Genomic DNA, 18,992 nt, shown 5'->3' with positions numbered 1-18,992 from the left:
AGAAAATGTAAGGCATGGTGCCTCGGTGGCTCAGTTGGTTAAGCGTCCGACTTTGGCTTAGGTCATGATCTTGTAGTTCATGGGTTCGAGCCCCATGTTGGGCTCTGTGCTGACAGCTCAGAACCTGGAGCCTGCTTCAGATTCTCTCTCTCTCTCTCTCTCTCTCTCTCTCTCTGCCCCTCCCCAGCTTACACTCTGTCTCTCTCTCTCAAAAATAAATAAACATTAAAAAACATTTTTTTAAATAATAAAAGAAAATGTAAGGCAAACCACAGAAGAGAAAATATTTGCAGTTCCTATTATCCAACAAAGAACTTGCATCCGGAATATGTAAAAATTCTTACAACCAATAGTGAGAAAGCAAACAATCCAATAAAGTAAAGGTCAAAAGATTTGAAAGACTTTTCTCAAAAGAAAATATATGAATGACAACATCAAATATTATTGTTATTAGTCATCAGGGAAAAGCAAATGAAAACCACAAAGAGACACCATTACAAAAACACTACAATGGCCAAAATTAAAAACACTGTATCCCTTTTACATTGCTGGTAGGATTGTCAAATGGTACAACCACTTTGGAAAACAGTATGGCTCTTTCATAGTTAAACATACAGATAATTATGTGATCCGGCAATTCTACTATTGGGTATTTGCCCAAGAAAAATGAAAACAGCAAGAGAAAGACTGCTATGTGAATGTTATAGCAGTTTTATTCCTAACAACCAAATTGTCTATGAACAGGATTATGGATAAACAAATTTTGGTATATCTCTGCAATGGAATACTATTTAGCAAAAGAAGGCAAATTCAAATAAGAACATACAGTACAATTCAATTTTTATGAATTTTTAAGAATATGAAAAACCAAGATATGGTATCATAAAGCAGATCAATGAGTTTTTTGGCTGATAATGGGGATCTAACTATAAAGGTGATATAAATGTTTCATATCTTGTAGTGTGCATTCATTTGTTAAAATACATCCAATTGTTCACCTAAAGTGCGTTCCTTCTGGGCACATGCACTCCAATGTTTATAGCAGTGCTAGCGACAATAGCCAGTGTGGAAAGAGCCCAACTGTCCACTGACTGATGAATGGATAACGAAGATGTAGTGTGTGTACACACACACACACACACACACACACACACACAGAAATATTACTCGGTGATCAAAAAGAATTTGCAACAATGTGGATGGAACTAGAGTGTATTATGCTAAATAAAATTAGTCAAAGAAAGACAAATATCATGACTTCACTCATATGTGGAATTTAAGATACAAAACAGATGAACATATCTGGAAGAGAAGCATATTTGGAAGAGAAGCAAAAATAATATAAAAACAGGGAGAGGGACAAAACATAAGAGACTCTTAAATACAGAGAACAAACTGAGGGTTGTTGGAGGGGTTTTGGGTTGCGGGGGTGTGCTAAATGGACAAGGGCATTAAGGAGGACACTTGTTGGGATGAGCACTGGGTGTTATATGTAGGTGATGAATCGCTGGATTCTACTCCTGAAATCATTGTTGCACTATATGCTGACTAACTTGGATGTAAATTAAAATAAAATAAAATGAAATAAAATTAATATACAAATTTTAAAAATTAAGTGGGTTCCTTCTACTGTATATAAACTATACCTCAAAATTGATTTTTTTAATTTTTATTTAAATTTCAGTTGGCTAACACATAGTGTTAGATTAATTTTAGGTGTACAGTACAGCGATTCAACACTTCCATACATCACCCTGTGCTCATCATGGCAAGTGCACTCCTTAATCCCTATCACCTATTTAACCCATCCCTACATTCACCTACCCTCTGGTAACCATTAGTTCTCTATAGCTAAGTGTCTGCTTCTTGACTTGCCTCTCTCTTTTTTTCCCCTTTGATTGTTTTTTTTTTTAAAGTAGTTCTTTCCATCTCTGAATATTTGAGAGCCTCTGACAGGGGTCAGTTAAGAGAATTTGTACAGGTGCAGTGTCTTCAGTCTTATCCTTTTTTTGCTCGTCACTCAACAATACCATAGTAATTTTTAAAGAGGAAAAGGGGAGAGCCTTACTGCTTTCTGAAATTCTTATGCTGGTGGTTGAATATCACCAACAGCTTCACTTGGCAGGATTTCATCCCTTCCTTTCACCCACAGTCCCCTCAAATGTCTCTCCTGTACCAGCCACACAGCAGAAATCTTCAGATGAGGGGTTTTAGTTAGGAGACATTAATGTTAATTATTTAGGATAAGCAGAGCTGTGAGAAAGCAGAGATTGCATGTATGAATAAAGATATATCAGCACAGTCTGTATACCTGATTGTGTTTAAAATAGCACGGAGAAAGGATGTTGAGGAGAGAAGACCTCTCTAGCTCAGAAATAGGAATGAACAGTTGGCCTACCTGGAGCAACAAATTCAATCTGGAGATCTGTAAGATGTAATAATGAGCCTATACAGCAGAGGATGAATCCTGGTATAGGGAATATGAATGCGTTTGAAAAGTACACCGTACATATTTTTTTAAATTGTAAGAAGTGAGTCGTGTATATTCCTAATGAGGTTTTTATTATTCTTGTATTGATTTCATTTAGGTCCTATTTTGACTGTAGCTTAGATGCTAACAAGGAGCTATTAGAATGTTTTAAGCCTGGAAGTGATAAGACCAAACAGTAAAAGAGGATTGATTAACACAATCAGAAAGAGCAGAAGAAGCTGATGAAAAGTAGCATGGAATAATCTTAAGATCCTAGGTTTTAGTACCTGCTCTGTTCTGGAGTTTGGTTTCATATTTTTTGTTGGTGATAGAGTTAGATTATGTCATTTCTTTCTTTTTTTTTTTAATGTTTATTTATTTTGAGACAGTGAGCAAGCGTGGGGGAAGGGCAAAGAGAGAGGGAGAGAGGGAGAATACCAAGCAGGCTTGTGCTGTCAGCACAGAGCCCAATGCAGGACTCAAACTCACGAACAGTGAGCTCATGACCTGAGCTGAAATCAAGAGTCAAATGCTTAACCAACTGAGCCACCCAGGTGCCCTGATTATGTTAGTTCTTTTTTTTTTTAATTTAATTTTTTATTTTTTTTAAATTTACATCCAAATTAGCATATAGTGCAACAATGATTTCAGGAATAGATTCCTTAGTGCCCCTTACCGTTTAGCCCATCCCCTCTCCCACAACTCCTCTAGCAACCCTCAGTTTGTTCTCCATAGTTAAGAGTCTCTTCTGTTTTGTCCCCCTCCCTGTTTTTTTTTTTTTGTTTCCCTTCCCTTATGTTCATCTATTTTGTCTCTTAAAGTCCTCATATGAGTGAAGTCACATGATTTTTGTCTTTCTCTGACTAATTTCACTTAGCATAATACCCTGAAGTTCCATCCATGTAGTTGCAAATGGCAAGATTTCATTCTTTTTGATTGCCAAGTAATACTCCATTGTATATAATACCACATTTTCTTACATTTTCTTTATCCATTAATCCATCAATGGACATTTGGGCTCTTTCCATACTTTGGCTATTAGTGATAGTACTGCTATAAACATGGGGGTGCATGTGTCCCTTCAAAACTGCACACCTGCATCCCTTGGATAAATGCCTAGTAGTGCAGTTGCTGGGTTGTAGGGTAGTTCTATTTTTAGTTTTTTGAGGAAACCTCCATACTGTTTTCCAGAGTGGCTGCACCAGCTTGCATTCCCGCCAGCAATGCAAAAGAGATCCTCTTTCTCAGCATCCTCGCCAACACCTGTTGTTGCCTGAGTTGTTAATGTTAGCCATCCTGACAAGTGTGAGGTGGTATCTCATTGTGGTTTTGATTTGTATTTCCCTGATGATGAGTGATATTGAGCATTTTTTCATGTGTCAATTGGCCATCTGGATGTCTTCTTTGGAGAAGTGTCTATTCATATCTTTTGCCCATTTCTTCACTGGATTATTTGTTTTTTGGGTGTTCAGTTTGATAAGTTCTTTGTAGATTTTGGATACTAACCCTTTATCTGATAGGTCATTTGCAAATATCTTCTCCCATTCTGTTGGTTGTGTTTTAGTTTTGCTGATTGTTTCCTTCGCTGTGCAGAAGCTTTTTATTTTGATGGGGTCCCAGTAGTTCATTTTTGCTTTTGTTTCCCTTGCCTCTGGAGACATGTTGAGTAAGAAGTTGCTGTGGCCAAGATCAAAGAGGTTTTTTCCCGATTTCTCCTTGAGGATTTTGATGGCTTCCTGTTTTACATTTAGGTCTTACATCCATTTTGAGTTTATTTTTTTGTCTGGTTTAAGAAAGTGGTCCAGGATCATTCTTCTGCATGTCCCTGTCCAGTTTTCCCAGCACCACTTGCTGAAGAGACTGTCTTTATTCCATTGGATATTCTTTCCTGCTTTGTCAAAGATTAGTTGGCCATGCTTTTGTGAGTCTGTTTCTGGATCCTCTATTCTGTTCCCTTGATCTGAGTGTCTGTTCTTGTGCCAGTACCATACTGTCTCGATGATTACAGCTTTATAGTATAGCTTGAAGTCTGGGATTGTGATGCCTCCTGCTTTGGGTTTCTTGATTATGTTCTAAAGTCATTTTGTTCCTAACTTTCTGAGTCTACAAAAAGTGAATGAAAGTTTATATGCAAAGATTTGATGATGTGATATAGTGTTAAGAATCATGGTAGGGTTTTGGTATATTTCATTATATTGAAGCTAGTGAATGAGATTAAGAATGGACTTTGGTTATAATTATTTTTGTATTTTCTTTGTAGGGATTAATCATTTCATGAGAGAGACAGTGAAGAATTGTAAAAGAGATGGATTTGTTCAGACCATTTTGGGAAGACGTAGATATTTACCAGGAATCAACGACAACAACCCTTATCATAAAGCTCACGTATGTTGAGATTTCTCTGGATTTTTAACTTAATATTTTAATGACATATACTTTTCAACCAAGACTAAACACTGCTAATTTTCCTTTTAGGAATCAGTAGCCTATTAATTGGATCTTCTGTTTCACTAAGGACTTTGAAATAATGGCACATGCCAGTATTTGCTGAATGTAGTCCTTAGAGACCAATGTAAATATGAGTTCACTTAATAATACTTCAAATACTTTAAAGACATTCTGTTTCAGTAAGCCAGTTATTTTTTTAGTTTTGCTAATAAATTATAAATGTAATTCTTACATTTGCTAATTGTTCTTTGTTTCAGATATTGTATACCAATTTGTCATATCACACAAAGTTTCCGATTTTTTCAGATTAGCCCATCATTAAATTGTGGTTCATTCATTTTTGGCTCATTCTACTTGTTTATTTTTTTATTTTTTTGAGAGAGAGAGAGTGATAGCACACATGCACACATGCAGTGAAGAGGCAGAGGGAGAGGGAGAGATTGAATCTTAAGCAGGTTCCATGCCTAGCGGGAAGCCCCATCATGCCCTGAGCAGAAATTAAGTTAGACACTTAACCGATTGAGCCACCCAGGCTCCCCTTGTTTATTTATTTTAATAACACTGGCTCACCCAAAGTTATTAGGATATTCAAAATATTGAAAAAGGCTATTTTTAACACCATTTAAAATATTTATTGATGGTATTTACTAAAATTATGATTTAAAGTCTCTGAAATCTTTGGGACCCACAAAAGTATTCTATGCATCTGAACATTTAAATTTCTATTATAGTCCACATCTTCCTATTTCAACTGGTTATATTTTATCTTCTCCAATACTTCTGCATGTCAGTGCCCACTATACATTGTATGTAATGAAAATACCCAGCCCCCCCACAGTGCTAGACTTCTGTCTGGAGCTAGAAACCTTCAGAGCACTAATGTTCTTAAGGACCGTGGAAGAATAGATGGCTTTTTGTTACTTCTTCACTCTGTAGCCTACCATATACACAGACATCAAATATTTATCAGGCTTTTACCATCTCTCTAAATGAGTTGTCCCTTAGGAGTAGATAATTTTCTACTGGTCAGATGGAGCCAGCTAGTGGAAGGCTTTAATGGCAGGCTGAAAATTTTAGACTTGATCTAAGAGGAGTTATATTTCTTGGGATTTACATGATTAAAAATGGAGGATAGATTTATTGATGTAAATAAACCATACAAGTTTTTGAAAACTAATATTTTTGTACCTAAAGATGTGAGGGTAAGACTTTACATGCCAAATCCTTAGGAGTTAAAGTTCTAACTGATTCATTATGTTGTTGCTGAGAAAAAAGAAAATTCCAACCCTCAGAATTACGAATAGATATAACCAGATTTAATTTTTGGTTTGCTTTGGTTTGGCTTCACTTTTTGTTTAAAATTTTATTGTATTGAAAAATATACATAGAGAAAGTACAGGAAACAAATGTAAATTTTAGTAAATTATCACAGAACTACACCTGTGTAACTACCACTCAAGTCAAATAGAATATTGTCAGCACCTTAGAAGGTCCCTTGATGACTCCTACTCACTACCCACTGCTTCCTAGAAATAATCACTATTATAATCTAGCCCTATAGTTTTATATATTTTTGATCTCTATGTACATCATATGTATGTATTCTTCTGCCTATAGCTTCTTTCACTCAAAACTGCATAGACGAGTCATTCATGTCGTCTTACATAAAGGTAGCTGTTTTACTTTATGATAGTATGTTTATGATTATACCACAGTTTATCCATTTTTCCATTGATGGGAATTTAGGTTTCCAGTTTGGAGTTATTATGGATATTGCTGATTTGAAAATTCTTGTCCAATGTTCTTGGTGCACATATGTTTCAATTTATGTTTGGTAAAGAACTAGTCTTAGAATTGCTGCTTATCTTCAACTTTAGTAGATAAAGCCAAATTGTTTTTGATGGTGGTTGCAGCAATCTGTCCTCCTTTCAGAAGTGTGTGCAAGTTCTCACTGCTCTGTGTTCTTACCAACATTTGCTATTAAGGTGATATAATTTTAGCTATTCTGTTGGGTTTAAGATAGTATCTTGTAGTTTTACTTTGCATTTCCTTGAATATTAATGAGGTAAGTAACTTAACAAATATTTATTAGCCATTACTTAATTCTTTCTTGGAAAAGTGGTTTTTCAAGTCTTCTTTTTCATTTTTTTTTTTTTATTGTTGAGTTGTCTGTCTTTTTCTTATATGTAGGAAAGACATATTGATTACATGTTGGGAAAATAGTCTCTTCCACACTGTATCTTGCCTTTTCATTCTTACTAGTAACTTTAGATGAGGAGAGGGTAATAATTTGGATTAGCCTTTAAATTTTAATTGAGAAATAACATGTGTAGTAAAGGGTACAAATCTTAACATGTAAAGTTTTACATGTTTATACACATATAACCACCATCCTGTCATGATATGGAACTTTTCCAACACCCTAGAAGGCTTCTTTATGTTCCCTCCAAATCAGTACTATCCACCTCCCACCCCAGCACACACATAAAACTATAGGTTAGTTTTGTATGAACTTGATTTTTATTTAAATGCAATCGTACCATATGTACTCTTGGATCTGACTTTTTTCATTCAAATATAGGTCTGTGAGATTCATGAGTTTCATGTGCAGCTATAGTTCATGTCTTTATTTAGCTGACATAGTAGAAACATACCAACAATTTATCCATTCTAACATTTCATTTCTCCATTGGCAGACATTTGGACTCTTTCCAGGTTTTGCTTATCATTAATAAAGCTGCTATGAACATTCTCACATATGTCTTTTGGTGAACATATGTACCTAATTTCATTACTTTTAGAGTGGAATTGGTGAGTCATAGATTAAGCACGTCTATACTTTAGTATATACTGCCTAACAGTTTTACAGAGCAGTTATCCCCATTAACGTTGCCACCAGCTCTGTTTATCTACGTTCTTGCCTTGGTTGATATCATTGGTCTTTTTAATTTTAGCTATTCTGGTAACTGTGTAATGGTACCTCATTGTGCTTTCAATTTGCCTTTTTCTGATGACTAATGATGTTTAGCTCCTTTTTTGTTTATGGCTATTTGGATGTCTTCTTTTGTGGAGGGTCTGTTTAAATCTTTTGTCTTTGTTTGTTTATTTGTTTTGAGTTGTCTCTCTTTTAACTGATTTATGAGAGTCCTTTATATATTCCAGATATGAGCTCTTTGGTTACATGGACTTATCAGTCTTTTATATTATTATAGTGCTTTCCTTGATCTGTTTAAGAAAGCTTTCACTACCCCAATGTCAAGATAATTTTCGCTAGGAATTTTTGGTTTTGCCATATACATTTATATCTACAATCAACCAGAAATTGGTTTTGATGTATTATGAGAGACTGAGGGTCAAGGTCTTCCATCTCCCCTCACCTCAAGGATATACAGTTGTCCCTAACTATTTATTGGAAAAACGGAGCTTTCCCCCTACTGTTCTTCAGTGCCACCTTTGCCACAAATGAAATTTCTATATATGGATGTGTCTGTTTTTGGACACATTATTTTTGTCTTTTGTATTTGTTCATCCTTTAGACAGTGCCACACCATCTTAGTGATGCAGCTTTGCCTTTTCTTGGTTCTCTGCATTTCCATATAACTTGCACAAGCAGCTTGTAAATTTCTATATAAACACAAAATCCTGTTGGGACTTTTTTGAGATTGCCTCAAGTTCATAGATCAAGATGAGCTTGATGGATATATTTATACACTTCAGTTTTCCAGCCCATGAACATGATATATCTGTCCATTTATTTAGGTCTGTAGTTTTTAAATTCTCTCGATGTATAATTTTGGGGAATTAGATTTGTCTAGGTATTTGAAAATTTTTGATGCTGTTGCAAGTTGTATCTATTTTTGCTCTTTTCCTTCCTTTTTTACATTTTCTAAGCCTTTGTTGCTGGTACATAGAAATAGTTGTTTTTATTGTTGTTCTTTTGTCTAGAAGCCTTGCAAATATTGTAATTACTAATTCTAATAATTTATCTGTAGATACTTTTAGAAACTCTATCTTCCCAATTATTATCTGCAAAGTAGTTTTTATAACTACTTTTCTAAACTTTGTTCCTTTTATTACTTTTGTTTGACTTATAAGCCAGGACAGTGTTGAATACAAGTAGTGATAGTGAGCATCTTTACCTCTTTTCTGATCTCAGAGGGGAATTTTAAACATTCACTGCTATGTAGAACTTTCCTTTAGGTTTATTAGTGCCTTTGTCAGATAAAGTAAGCTCCCTTATATATTTGCGTGCAGGGCATAGAGGTTCTGTCATACCTGCTCACTTCTGCTCTTATAGTGCAAATACAGTCATAGACAATACATAAATGGGTGACTGTGTGGTTGTGTTCCAATAAAACTTTATTTACAGAAATAGAAGCTAGGCCACATTTGGCCTGCAGGCTGTAGTTTGCTCAGCCCTGGTCTAACTGTCTTTGATGTAATCTGCCTTTCTTCTCCAGGCTGATTTCCATACAATATTTTTCTTTCTGTCTGGTTTACAGTAGATTTTCTGTGATATACCTAAATTGCATGTGTGTTTTTAATTTACGTGTTTCTCTGTGGATATGTGTGTTTGATTGATCCATTAAGAGTGTTAGGACTTTTTCAACCTGTGGCTTGATATCTTTTGTTGATTTTAGAAGATTTTTAGTCAGTTCTTCTTTAATTATTGCTTCATTACATTCTCTCCTCTTTTTCTGGGACTCCTATTATAAAAATTTTAAACCTTTTTTAAAAATTCCTCATGTTTCATTTCCTCTGTTTGGCTCTTTCCATGTTTATATTTCATCATGCTTAATTCTGGATTTTTTCTTCAAACTTATCTTTCAATTTACTGATTTTCCTCTTCAATTTGCTATTGAACCCAACTATTAAGCTTTTCTATTCAAAGTGATATAGAACTTTTCCACAACTCCATAAGGCTTCTTTATCCTCCCTCCACATCAATACCATCCCCCTCCCCCTACCCTTCCATACACACACACCCAACTACAGGAAAGGTACTATTTAAGTGCTTTAAGTTCTGTTTTTTTTTTCCTGGCTCAGATTGATTTTTTTTTTAGTTGGAGTATAATTAATATATAGTATTATATTAGTCTCAGGTGTATGATATAATGATTCAACAATTCTATGCATTTCTCAGTGCTCATCAACCTAAGTGTACTCTTAATCCCCTTTATGTATTTCATCCTCACACCCTCCCCTCTGCCCCCAGCAACCACCAGTTTGTTCTGATTTTTCTTTGTTTTGTTTCTTAAATTCCACATATGGGTAAAATCATACAGTATTTGTCTTTCTCTGATTCACTTACTTCACCTTGTATTATACCCTCTAGGTCCATCTATGTTGTTGCAAATGGCAAGATTTCATTCTTCTTTTTTATGGCTAAGTGATATTCTATTGTATACATTACCACATCTTCTTTATCCATTCAACTATGGATGGACACTTGGATTGCTTCCATATGTCGGCTATTGTAAATAATCCTGCAATAAACATAAGGGTCCATACATCTTTTTGAATTAGTGTTTTTGTTTTCGTTTGGTAAATACCCAGTAGTGGAATTACTGGATTATATGGTAGTTCAATTTTTAGTTGTTTTGAGGAATCTCCATACTCTTTTCCACAGTGGCTGCACTATTTTGCATTCCCACCAACAGTGCATGAGGATTCCTTTTTCTCCACATTCTCAGCAATGCTTGTTCTTGTCTTTTTGACAAAATGCAACATCAATTCATAATAAAAACTGTCAACAAAGTGGATTTAGAGGGAACTTACCTCAGCATAATAAAAACCATGTGTGGAAAAAACCCACAGCTAGCATCATACTCAATGGTGAAAAACTAAGAACTTTTCCTCTAAGATTAGGAACAAAACAAGGATGCCCACTCTCACCGCGTTTATTCAACATAGTACTAGAAGTCTTAGCCACAGCAATCAGACAAGAAAAAGAAATAAAAGTCATCCAAATTGGTAAGGAAGAAGTAAAACTTATTTGCAGATCACATGATACTGTATATAGAAAACTATAAAGACTCCACCAAAAAAGTACTGGAACTGTTAAATGAATTCAGTGAAGTCACAAGATACAAAACTAATTTACAGCAATCTGTTGCATTTCAATACACTAACAATGAAGTAATACAAAGAGAAATTAAGGAAATAATCCCATTTACAACTACACTAAAAATAATAAAATACCTAAAAATAAACTAAACCAAGGAGATGAAAGACCTTTACTCTGAAAATTATAAAATGTTGATGAAAGAAATTGAAGATGACACAAACAAATGGAAAGATATTCCATGCTCATGGATTGTAAGAACAGATATTGTTAAAATGTCCATACGACTCAAAGCAATCTACAGATCAATGCAATCCCTGTCAAAATATTAATAGCATTTTTCACAGATCTAAACAATCCTAAAATTTGTGTGGAACCACAAAAGACCCCACATAGCTAAAGCAATCTTGCAAAAGAAGAACCAAGCTGGAAGTATCACAATCCCAGATTTCAAGATAATACTTCAAAGCTGTAGTAAGTTCTGTTATTTTTATTTTTCAGTTATAGAGTTTCTATTCTGCTCTTATTTTATGGTTTTGACTTTTTGCTGAAATATTCAATTTCATCTTTTATTTTGTTGAATATATTTTACTTTGCTTTATAGTCTAATAAATTTGATAATAGTTTATAGTATAATTAAAGCCTTGAACTTATATCCCTGTAGTCTGTTCCTATTGCCCTTTGTTTTTCTTAGCTTTCTACAAAAATAGTTATATTGTCTCAACTCCTTTTTGTCCTGGTGGCTTTTTATTGAGTGTCAAATGTTGTTTATGAATGACTGTGGGTATAATTTGAAGCTTGTATGATAATGTTACCTTTATTCAGAAGATTTATATTTGCTTTTGGCAGGAGATTAGAATGACCAACAATATAGGGTTACTTTGATCTAATTTCAGGAATAGAAATGATTTGAAACAAGGATGTTAAGACCAGACTATTTCTAATTTATCTTTTTCTTAGGGTGTTAGTTTTGGAGTGGCAAGTTGATGGTTTACTAGCCCTCCTACTTCATGACCCTTGTTTGTTCCCCAGACCCCTCAAAACCATTAAGCTCTGCTCAAAGATTCTTTCAGCTGCCTCTTCTGGAACCTGTTGATGCCCCTGAGAGAAATGGTGGCCTCCATTTCTCGCATGCAATGGCGAGAAAACCTCGCCAGGGTTTTCTTTCTCTCTTAGCTCTCTAGGTTCTATAATTTTTCATTTCCTTTTTAATCATCTGATTCAAATAGGTGTTCTCCATGCAGCTTTTCTGGTTGTTATTAGTGGGAGGGTTTGTCCTAATGGACTAATCTCCTATTACCAGAAACCTATATTTTTTATGTACATGAAAAAACCTTGGTCATGAGGGGAATGAGATTGTAAGACACAAAGCCAAAGACTGCCAAGTTTTTTTTTTTTTTTTTTTTTTTAGAAGAGAATCAGGGAAGTATAATATCATGAGAGCGAATTATATATCTTAGTTTTATTTTTATGCTTGCTTATGTCACAGTAAAAACCACCCAAAAATTTCAATGGCTTATAATAAGAAGCTTTATTTTTAATTCACGCTAGACTTAAGCTCTTGGTTGACTGTGACTTTACTCCATATTTTCTTCATTCTGGAATTCAGAATGAAGGAAAAGTCTCTGGGATAAGCCTTTTTTGTGTGTGTGTGACAATGTTGGGTAGCTCTTAAAACTTCTTAGATGGGGCTTATGTCAATTTTAGTCACATTTCATTCAGCAAAATAAATCAAGGTCAACAGTTTAGAGTGAACAACACTTGAAATTATATGGCATTGGGTGGGGCAGCAAGTAATAGCAACAATAACACAGTCCACTACACAGAGGAGAGGAGTCAGTAGAACTCTGAAATTTAATCATTCTTAAAACAATGACAACTGAATGGGTTTAGAGTGGATTTGTCAGCATCTGATGAAAAAATAATTTAAAAAAATGTTTATGGACACCTGGGTGGCTCAATTGGTTGAGCATCTGATTTCGGCTCAGGTCATGATCTCGTGGCTCATGAGTTCAAGCCCTGAATTGGTCTTGCTGCTGTCAGCTCAGAACCTGCTTCAGATCCTCTGTTGCCCCCTCTCTCTGGCCCTCCCCTACTCATGCTGTCTCTCAAAAATGAATAAACATTAAAAAAAAAGTCTATCTCTTTAATAGGTATTAACTATACTAGGAGTTGGTTGTAGTCCAGGTAACAGGGAACTAGAGAATACATCTCAAGTTACATAGATCCGTCCAGTGTGTAGACCCTTCCCACTTTCTGAGACCTTTTGGGACAGTAGGCATGGTATTCATGGATAGGTTCTACTTTGGATATTAAACCAGATGTCCATCCCTGCTGCCTTAGGATCATCACTTTTAGCAGCTGTGGTAGCAAGAGTTTTGGGTAAGTTCTAACTTAATATCTAGGAATCTAGGGTCTGCATTTTTACTAGCAGCTAATGATTAGCTCCAGCAGCTCATTAAAAAGCTCTGATTCATACCAGAGTGCTCCTGACCTGCTGGGGCCAAACCCTACATAGGACCAACAAACCACTGATATGGGGAATGTGCTTGGAACATTCTAACTCACATCACAAAGAATGTATTCTACTTATATCTGTTTAAGATTAAGAGGAGTTACTTTTCAAGGAATAGGTCTTTTAGAATGAACAGCTAGAACATTAATGATATATGTTTATAAAATAATTTTGAGTTGCTAAATACATTTTAAGTGTAATGCAGTTTTTGATCCTGAGTGTTGAAGATTTCTAAACTGAAGCCATCTGACCTTCTTCTGTTTAGTCTGTTCTCATGGGGACGATAGCCCAGAATCTAGAGCCCTGGGTCATTCTAGTTGCTATTCTCAAGATGCAGTTTAATAGTTGATGTCTTGGGTCACATCTTGGTCTAGATTTCCAGTCTGGTTACAGAGGTGAGCACTGATCTGTGGACACTGAAAGCAGGTATGAAACAATGTTGATATATCTAATGGAGCGCCTGTTATTGTTACTGTTTTTCATAGGCTGAGCGTCAGGCCGTCAACACAACAGTCCAAGGTTCAGCAGCTGATATCGTCAAAATAGCCACAGTTAACATTCAGAAGCAATTAGAGACCTTGCACTCAACCTTCAAATCCCATGGTCATCGGGAGGGTATGCTCCAAAGAGACAGAACAGGTTTGTTCACAAACAAGGACCCTGCTGTAACATTAAGATTAACGGTATCAGAAAAGACAAAGGGAAGTATTTTTATATATTAATTCTCAGCATTTTTCATACATTTTTATCTCATGATGTTTTTACACTCTTAGAATTACTAAGGGTCCCAAAGAACTTTATGTAGGTTATATATAGTAATATTTACCATATTAGAAATTTTAACAGGGAATTCAAAAACATATATTAATGTTTAAAAATAATAACAAATAATAAACTCACTACATGTTAGCATAAGTAATATATTTTCATAGAAACAACTACTGTTGTTTTGTTTTAGAACAAAAGAAAATTGGTGATATTTATGTTTCTGCAAGTCTCTTTAATGTCTGGCTTAAGAGAAGACATTTGGATTTCTGCATTGGATTCAGACATTTGGATTTGTTGCAATCTCACCTGCCCTGTAACCTCTGGAAAACCCTCTATAGTCTTGGGTGATAATGTCCCAGTTTGTGGGAGACGGATGGGTTTCCTAGGATATGGGACTTTTAGTGGTAAATCCAGGATAACTGGTCCCTTTGTTGTACTTATGAGAGAAGGAGGCTGGAAAAGGAAAATAACCTGAGTGTTATTATGAAAATAGTTTTGGCTTTGCAGATACTTTGAAGGTGTCTTAGGGATCCTCTTGTCCTTAGATAACACCTTAAGAATATGTTGATTTTCCAATTCATCACCTTCCATGTTCTCTCTCAAGTCTGGGAATATATTCTGAGCTGACTTCCTTATCACAACATTTCTTTGCCAGTATTGTTGTCTCTTCTTGTTCTTATTTTCCTAAGTTCTCTCCTTGTTGCTTGGATAGATTATTTCTTATTCTAACAAGTAGATTCCTTTCTCTGTTTGTCCCATGTCCATACTTTTGCTTTAAATACCATTTCAGTGTGATTGAGATTACCAAACCATGACTGCAGCCAAGTTTTAAATTTTCCTGGGAAGAAGTTAAGGTTTTGGGCATAAAGGAGAAGAATCAGTTCTATTGGAGATGGGGCAGAAAATGTGAGATCAGCTGTTGAGGATGGAATTTGCTGTTTCTAGGAGAGACATATAAATATGTTATAGAGAATAATATAGTCAGTTACACAGATAATAAAGATGTTCATTTCTACATACAAAAAATACATAGATATAAAGACTTTCCTACCAAATGCGGATTGTTAATTTTATTGTCTTCTCTCTCCCCCATATATCTAAGGCTACTCGTTCAACATTTTGTGTGTGGGAGTCAATGTGCACACATACTGCACACACACACCACACACACATTCTCTCTGTCTTTAAAGAGAGAATATATGATCAAACTTATTTAGGGAATAACACTGTACTATGTGCTTTAGAGGATTTGGGAGTAAAAGTTATCAACCTCTTTACATTTAAAATCTAAAGAAAAGAAGGAAAGATATGATTCCTGACTGAAATATTTCTGTAACTCTTCACAGCAGAGTAATGCAGTATCTGAATGAGGATATAGACAAGAACAACAGGCTTTAGAGTGGGTGGAAAGCAATGTGGGTATGTCCCTGAGGACACATCCTGATGCCATGCTGGGTTAAAAGTAGTGGTAGGTTAGTGGGATCAAAGGGAGCTGAACCTGAGGAAGCAGACCACACCAGGAACAGGGAGATCGTAGCATTCAGAGTCAGAAGCCAAATAACTAGGAGAAATCAAGAGAAGGAAGGTATGGTGACTGGAAAGCAGAAAAGCATCCTGACAACCAGTGATGTGAGATAAGTGGGCCCGGTGGGGCAGAGCAGATTTCAGTTAGATGCACAGCCTTGCAGCCCTGATATGGAAGCATCTTGCCACAGCCTCATCTACCTTTGTTCTCTTACCCTCTAAGAGCCACCTGTGAGAAAACTTGGGCTGCAGACAGTGACAGCTAAAGAATCCTCTCTGAGAGAAGCACGAGATATGAGGAAGATAGTGTTTGTGCTGCCTAGAAGGATCAGTAGGAAATTGGGGTGGCAGAAAGGAAGGACTGCTGTGAGCTATGGGCAAATGATTAAAGGCAGTTACTCTAAAGGTATTATTGTGGGACCTTATCTTAGTGATCACTGGGACATTATTTGTACCACCAGGCTCAGCTTGTTAGGAAATAGTAACTGAGTCTGATATAGTGGAGTTACAGGTTCTTTTGAGAGTCTACTGAAAGATCATCTCCACAGAAAAATGTACAGGTATAGACTTACATATAACTTCAAGGGATTCATACAGTCTCTGAAGTCCTCATCTGAACCCTAGGTTTAGAATTACTTGTCTACAGTGTTTGGTCCAGTTGGGAAAGCACCAGTTCTACCACAGTGACACTTCTGGCAGCAAATGTTCTTCTTATAATACGCTACCTAATGACAATACCAGTTCACTTTCCTGGAGCATGGATCAGGGCCCATACTACTCTGGTGCTATTACCAGGGTGCCATGGAAAGTGAAGATGTAGGTTGTTTTATAAGAAATAAATTAGATGGCATTTGGAGCAGAGTTCTTCAAACTCCATTTACTGACTGTTAGATTCCTCCTTTATGGGAGGAAGTTGATGGAGATTTGAGTTTACCTGATAGGTCAGCAGTCAGCAAGTAGATATTTTCCTAATAGTTCTAAATCTCATGTGTTTTAATCTCTTGATTAAAAATTCCCAGAGTTTCTCAAAATCCGTAAAAAATGATTCTTTTATGGTACAGTGACACGCTGATCAGTTTTATCCCTTTTTCGTGGCACAGGATTGTTACCAAAAAGAAAACTGCAAGGGATGTTCTGTCCGATCAGAGGAGGCTTCTTCATCCTTCAACTCCATGATGAGCTCTTATATGAAGTGGCAGAAGAGGATGTTGTTCAGGTATTTTTGCAGTGTTTGTGTCCATTTCACAGAATGCTAAGATGCTGTAGATCAGGTTAAGATGCATGAGATTTCTGGAATCCTTCCTTAGTCCCAGGACGGGACTATATATATAGCTATATAAATGTTGAGTCCTACAGGGCTGAGAAAGAGCTAAGAGTGCTCGGTTTCATACTCCTATTTATTTTTATTTTTATTTTTATTTTTATTTTTATTTTTATTTATTTAATTTGAGAGAGAGTGTGTGAGAGGGGGAGAGGAGCAGGGGTGAAGAGAGAGAGAGAGAGGGAGGGAGAGAGAGAATGAATCTTAAGCAAGCTCCATGCTTAACACAGAGCTCGACTCGGGGATCCATCCCATGACCCTGGGATCATGACCTGAGCTGAAATCAAGAGTCAGATGCTCAACTGACTGAGCCACCAGGTGCCCTTCATACTCCTTTTAAAAGAAACTTTTGATGCAGGGCTGTTTTTCTTTGGGAGAAGTTAGATGAGAGTTTGGAGCTCTGCCATGAGGGTTTAAAAACTTAGCATTCCCACAGAAACTGGTAGAGCCCTGCTCTTCAATGCAGACCAGTTTGGGATGGCTGGCTCTTTTTGGATTTTGAGTTTTAAGCACCATGAGATGAAGAGCTCTAGTCTGGCTTATCGCCTCAATGGGTGGGTTGGGAAACATTCTTTGATTGGGAAAAGAGTTCGTTAACCTCTTTTTTTTTTTTTTTTTTTTTTTTTTGTAGGTAGCTCAGATTGTCAAGAATGAAATGGAAAATGCCATAAAACTTTCTGTGAAACTGAAAGTGAAAGTGAAAATAGGTGCGAGCTGGGGAGAGCTGAAGGACTTTGATGTGTAATTGTATGGCTAAGTCCTCTGGGGAAGCCTGGTGTAGGTACAACTTACCCTTTCACCTATTTCAGGAAAACCAACTCTCAAATCTTGATGGACTTGGGATAGTAATTTTAGTGAGAGTTTCAAAATGTGTATCAGAGTTTATTCTCTGTAGCATAAAAAAACTTTTTTGAGGCAAGAATACCAAGTTTAACAATTATATTTATTCTCAAAGAGAATGTATGAAGTTGCCTTTTATAGTTCTGTGTGGCTCTAATCAGGTTCAGAACACATGACTGAAACATGCACTTAGCACTTTGGGTCCTCATCTGTCTGGTTGAGCATGATGGCTCAATGGCCGCTGTCTCTGGGGCATTTTCAGCTCTGTCCAGGATGCAGACACTTATGATGTAGACACCAGCAGGAACCATTGGCAGATAGGGATTTGGTTTCTTATATACCCCCATGCTTAGGCATTCTGGTGATTTTTCTCCAATATCAACTTACGACTAGTGGAGCTGTATTTCTATGCAGCATTGGCTAATAAATTCTGAACTCTATAAAGAGGTAGACTCGATATGCGTGTGGTCTAGGAATGGATTTTCATGAATCGGTGTTTCTTCTTCCTTTTCCTTCCTCAATTCATTCAATGAATGTGTTTGCAATACTTAGGTATTATAAAATAAGCTACACCTCTTCAAGAGGCATCCTGTTCTGTAAAATCAGATGTTTATACTACAGTTTAATATAATACTGCCAGAGAAAGAAGACACCCCTGTATCCATCTCTTACTGCCTCTTTCTGTGTTTGTGGCATGGTGAGAATACCCATGCTGAAGACATTATACTTTCTAATCAGTCAGAGGTGTATAACTGACTTTTTTGCTGTTGAAATAAAATGAATTTATAAGAAACTTTATATCGGTAGTTTTATTTTTAATTCAAAAAAATTTTTTTAACGTTTATGTATTTTTGAGAGACAGAGGGCAAGCAGGGGGAGGGACAGAGAGAGAGGGAAACACAGAATCTGAAGCAGGCTCCAGGCTCTGAGTGTCAGCACAGAGCCCGAAGCAGGGCTTGAACTCACGAACTGTGAGATCAGGACCTGAGCCAAAGTCGGATGCTTCACCAGCTGAGCAACCCAGGTGCCTCTCAGTTTTTAA

At 36.3% G+C, this 18,992-nt stretch overlaps 1 protein-coding gene across 1 annotated transcript in view; it reads left to right on the top strand.

Moving 5' to 3' along the window:
• POLQ (DNA polymerase theta) overlaps positions 1 to 18,748 on the top strand; it is a 116,026-nt gene extending 97,278 nt beyond the window's left edge. The window contains exons 27-30 of the mRNA XM_049628253.1: positions 4,731 to 4,855; positions 13,983 to 14,136; positions 16,890 to 17,005; positions 17,742 to 18,748. Coding sequence (XP_049484210.1) covers positions 4,731 to 4,855; positions 13,983 to 14,136; positions 16,890 to 17,005; positions 17,742 to 17,855 — 509 coding nt within the window. The 3' untranslated portion in view covers positions 17,856 to 18,748. The remainder of the gene's footprint in view (positions 1 to 4,730; positions 4,856 to 13,982; positions 14,137 to 16,889; positions 17,006 to 17,741) is intronic.
• Positions 18,749 to 18,992: the final 244 nt, after the last annotated feature.

The sequence above is a fragment of the Panthera uncia genome, chromosome C2 (assembly GCF_023721935.1).
Source record: "Panthera uncia isolate 11264 chromosome C2, Puncia_PCG_1.0, whole genome shotgun sequence".
In the NCBI taxonomy this organism is placed as follows: Eukaryota; Metazoa; Chordata; class Mammalia; order Carnivora; family Felidae; genus Panthera; species Panthera uncia.
The sequence above is the reverse complement of the archived record's forward strand: the minus strand, read 5'-3'. Positions and strand labels throughout refer to the sequence as shown.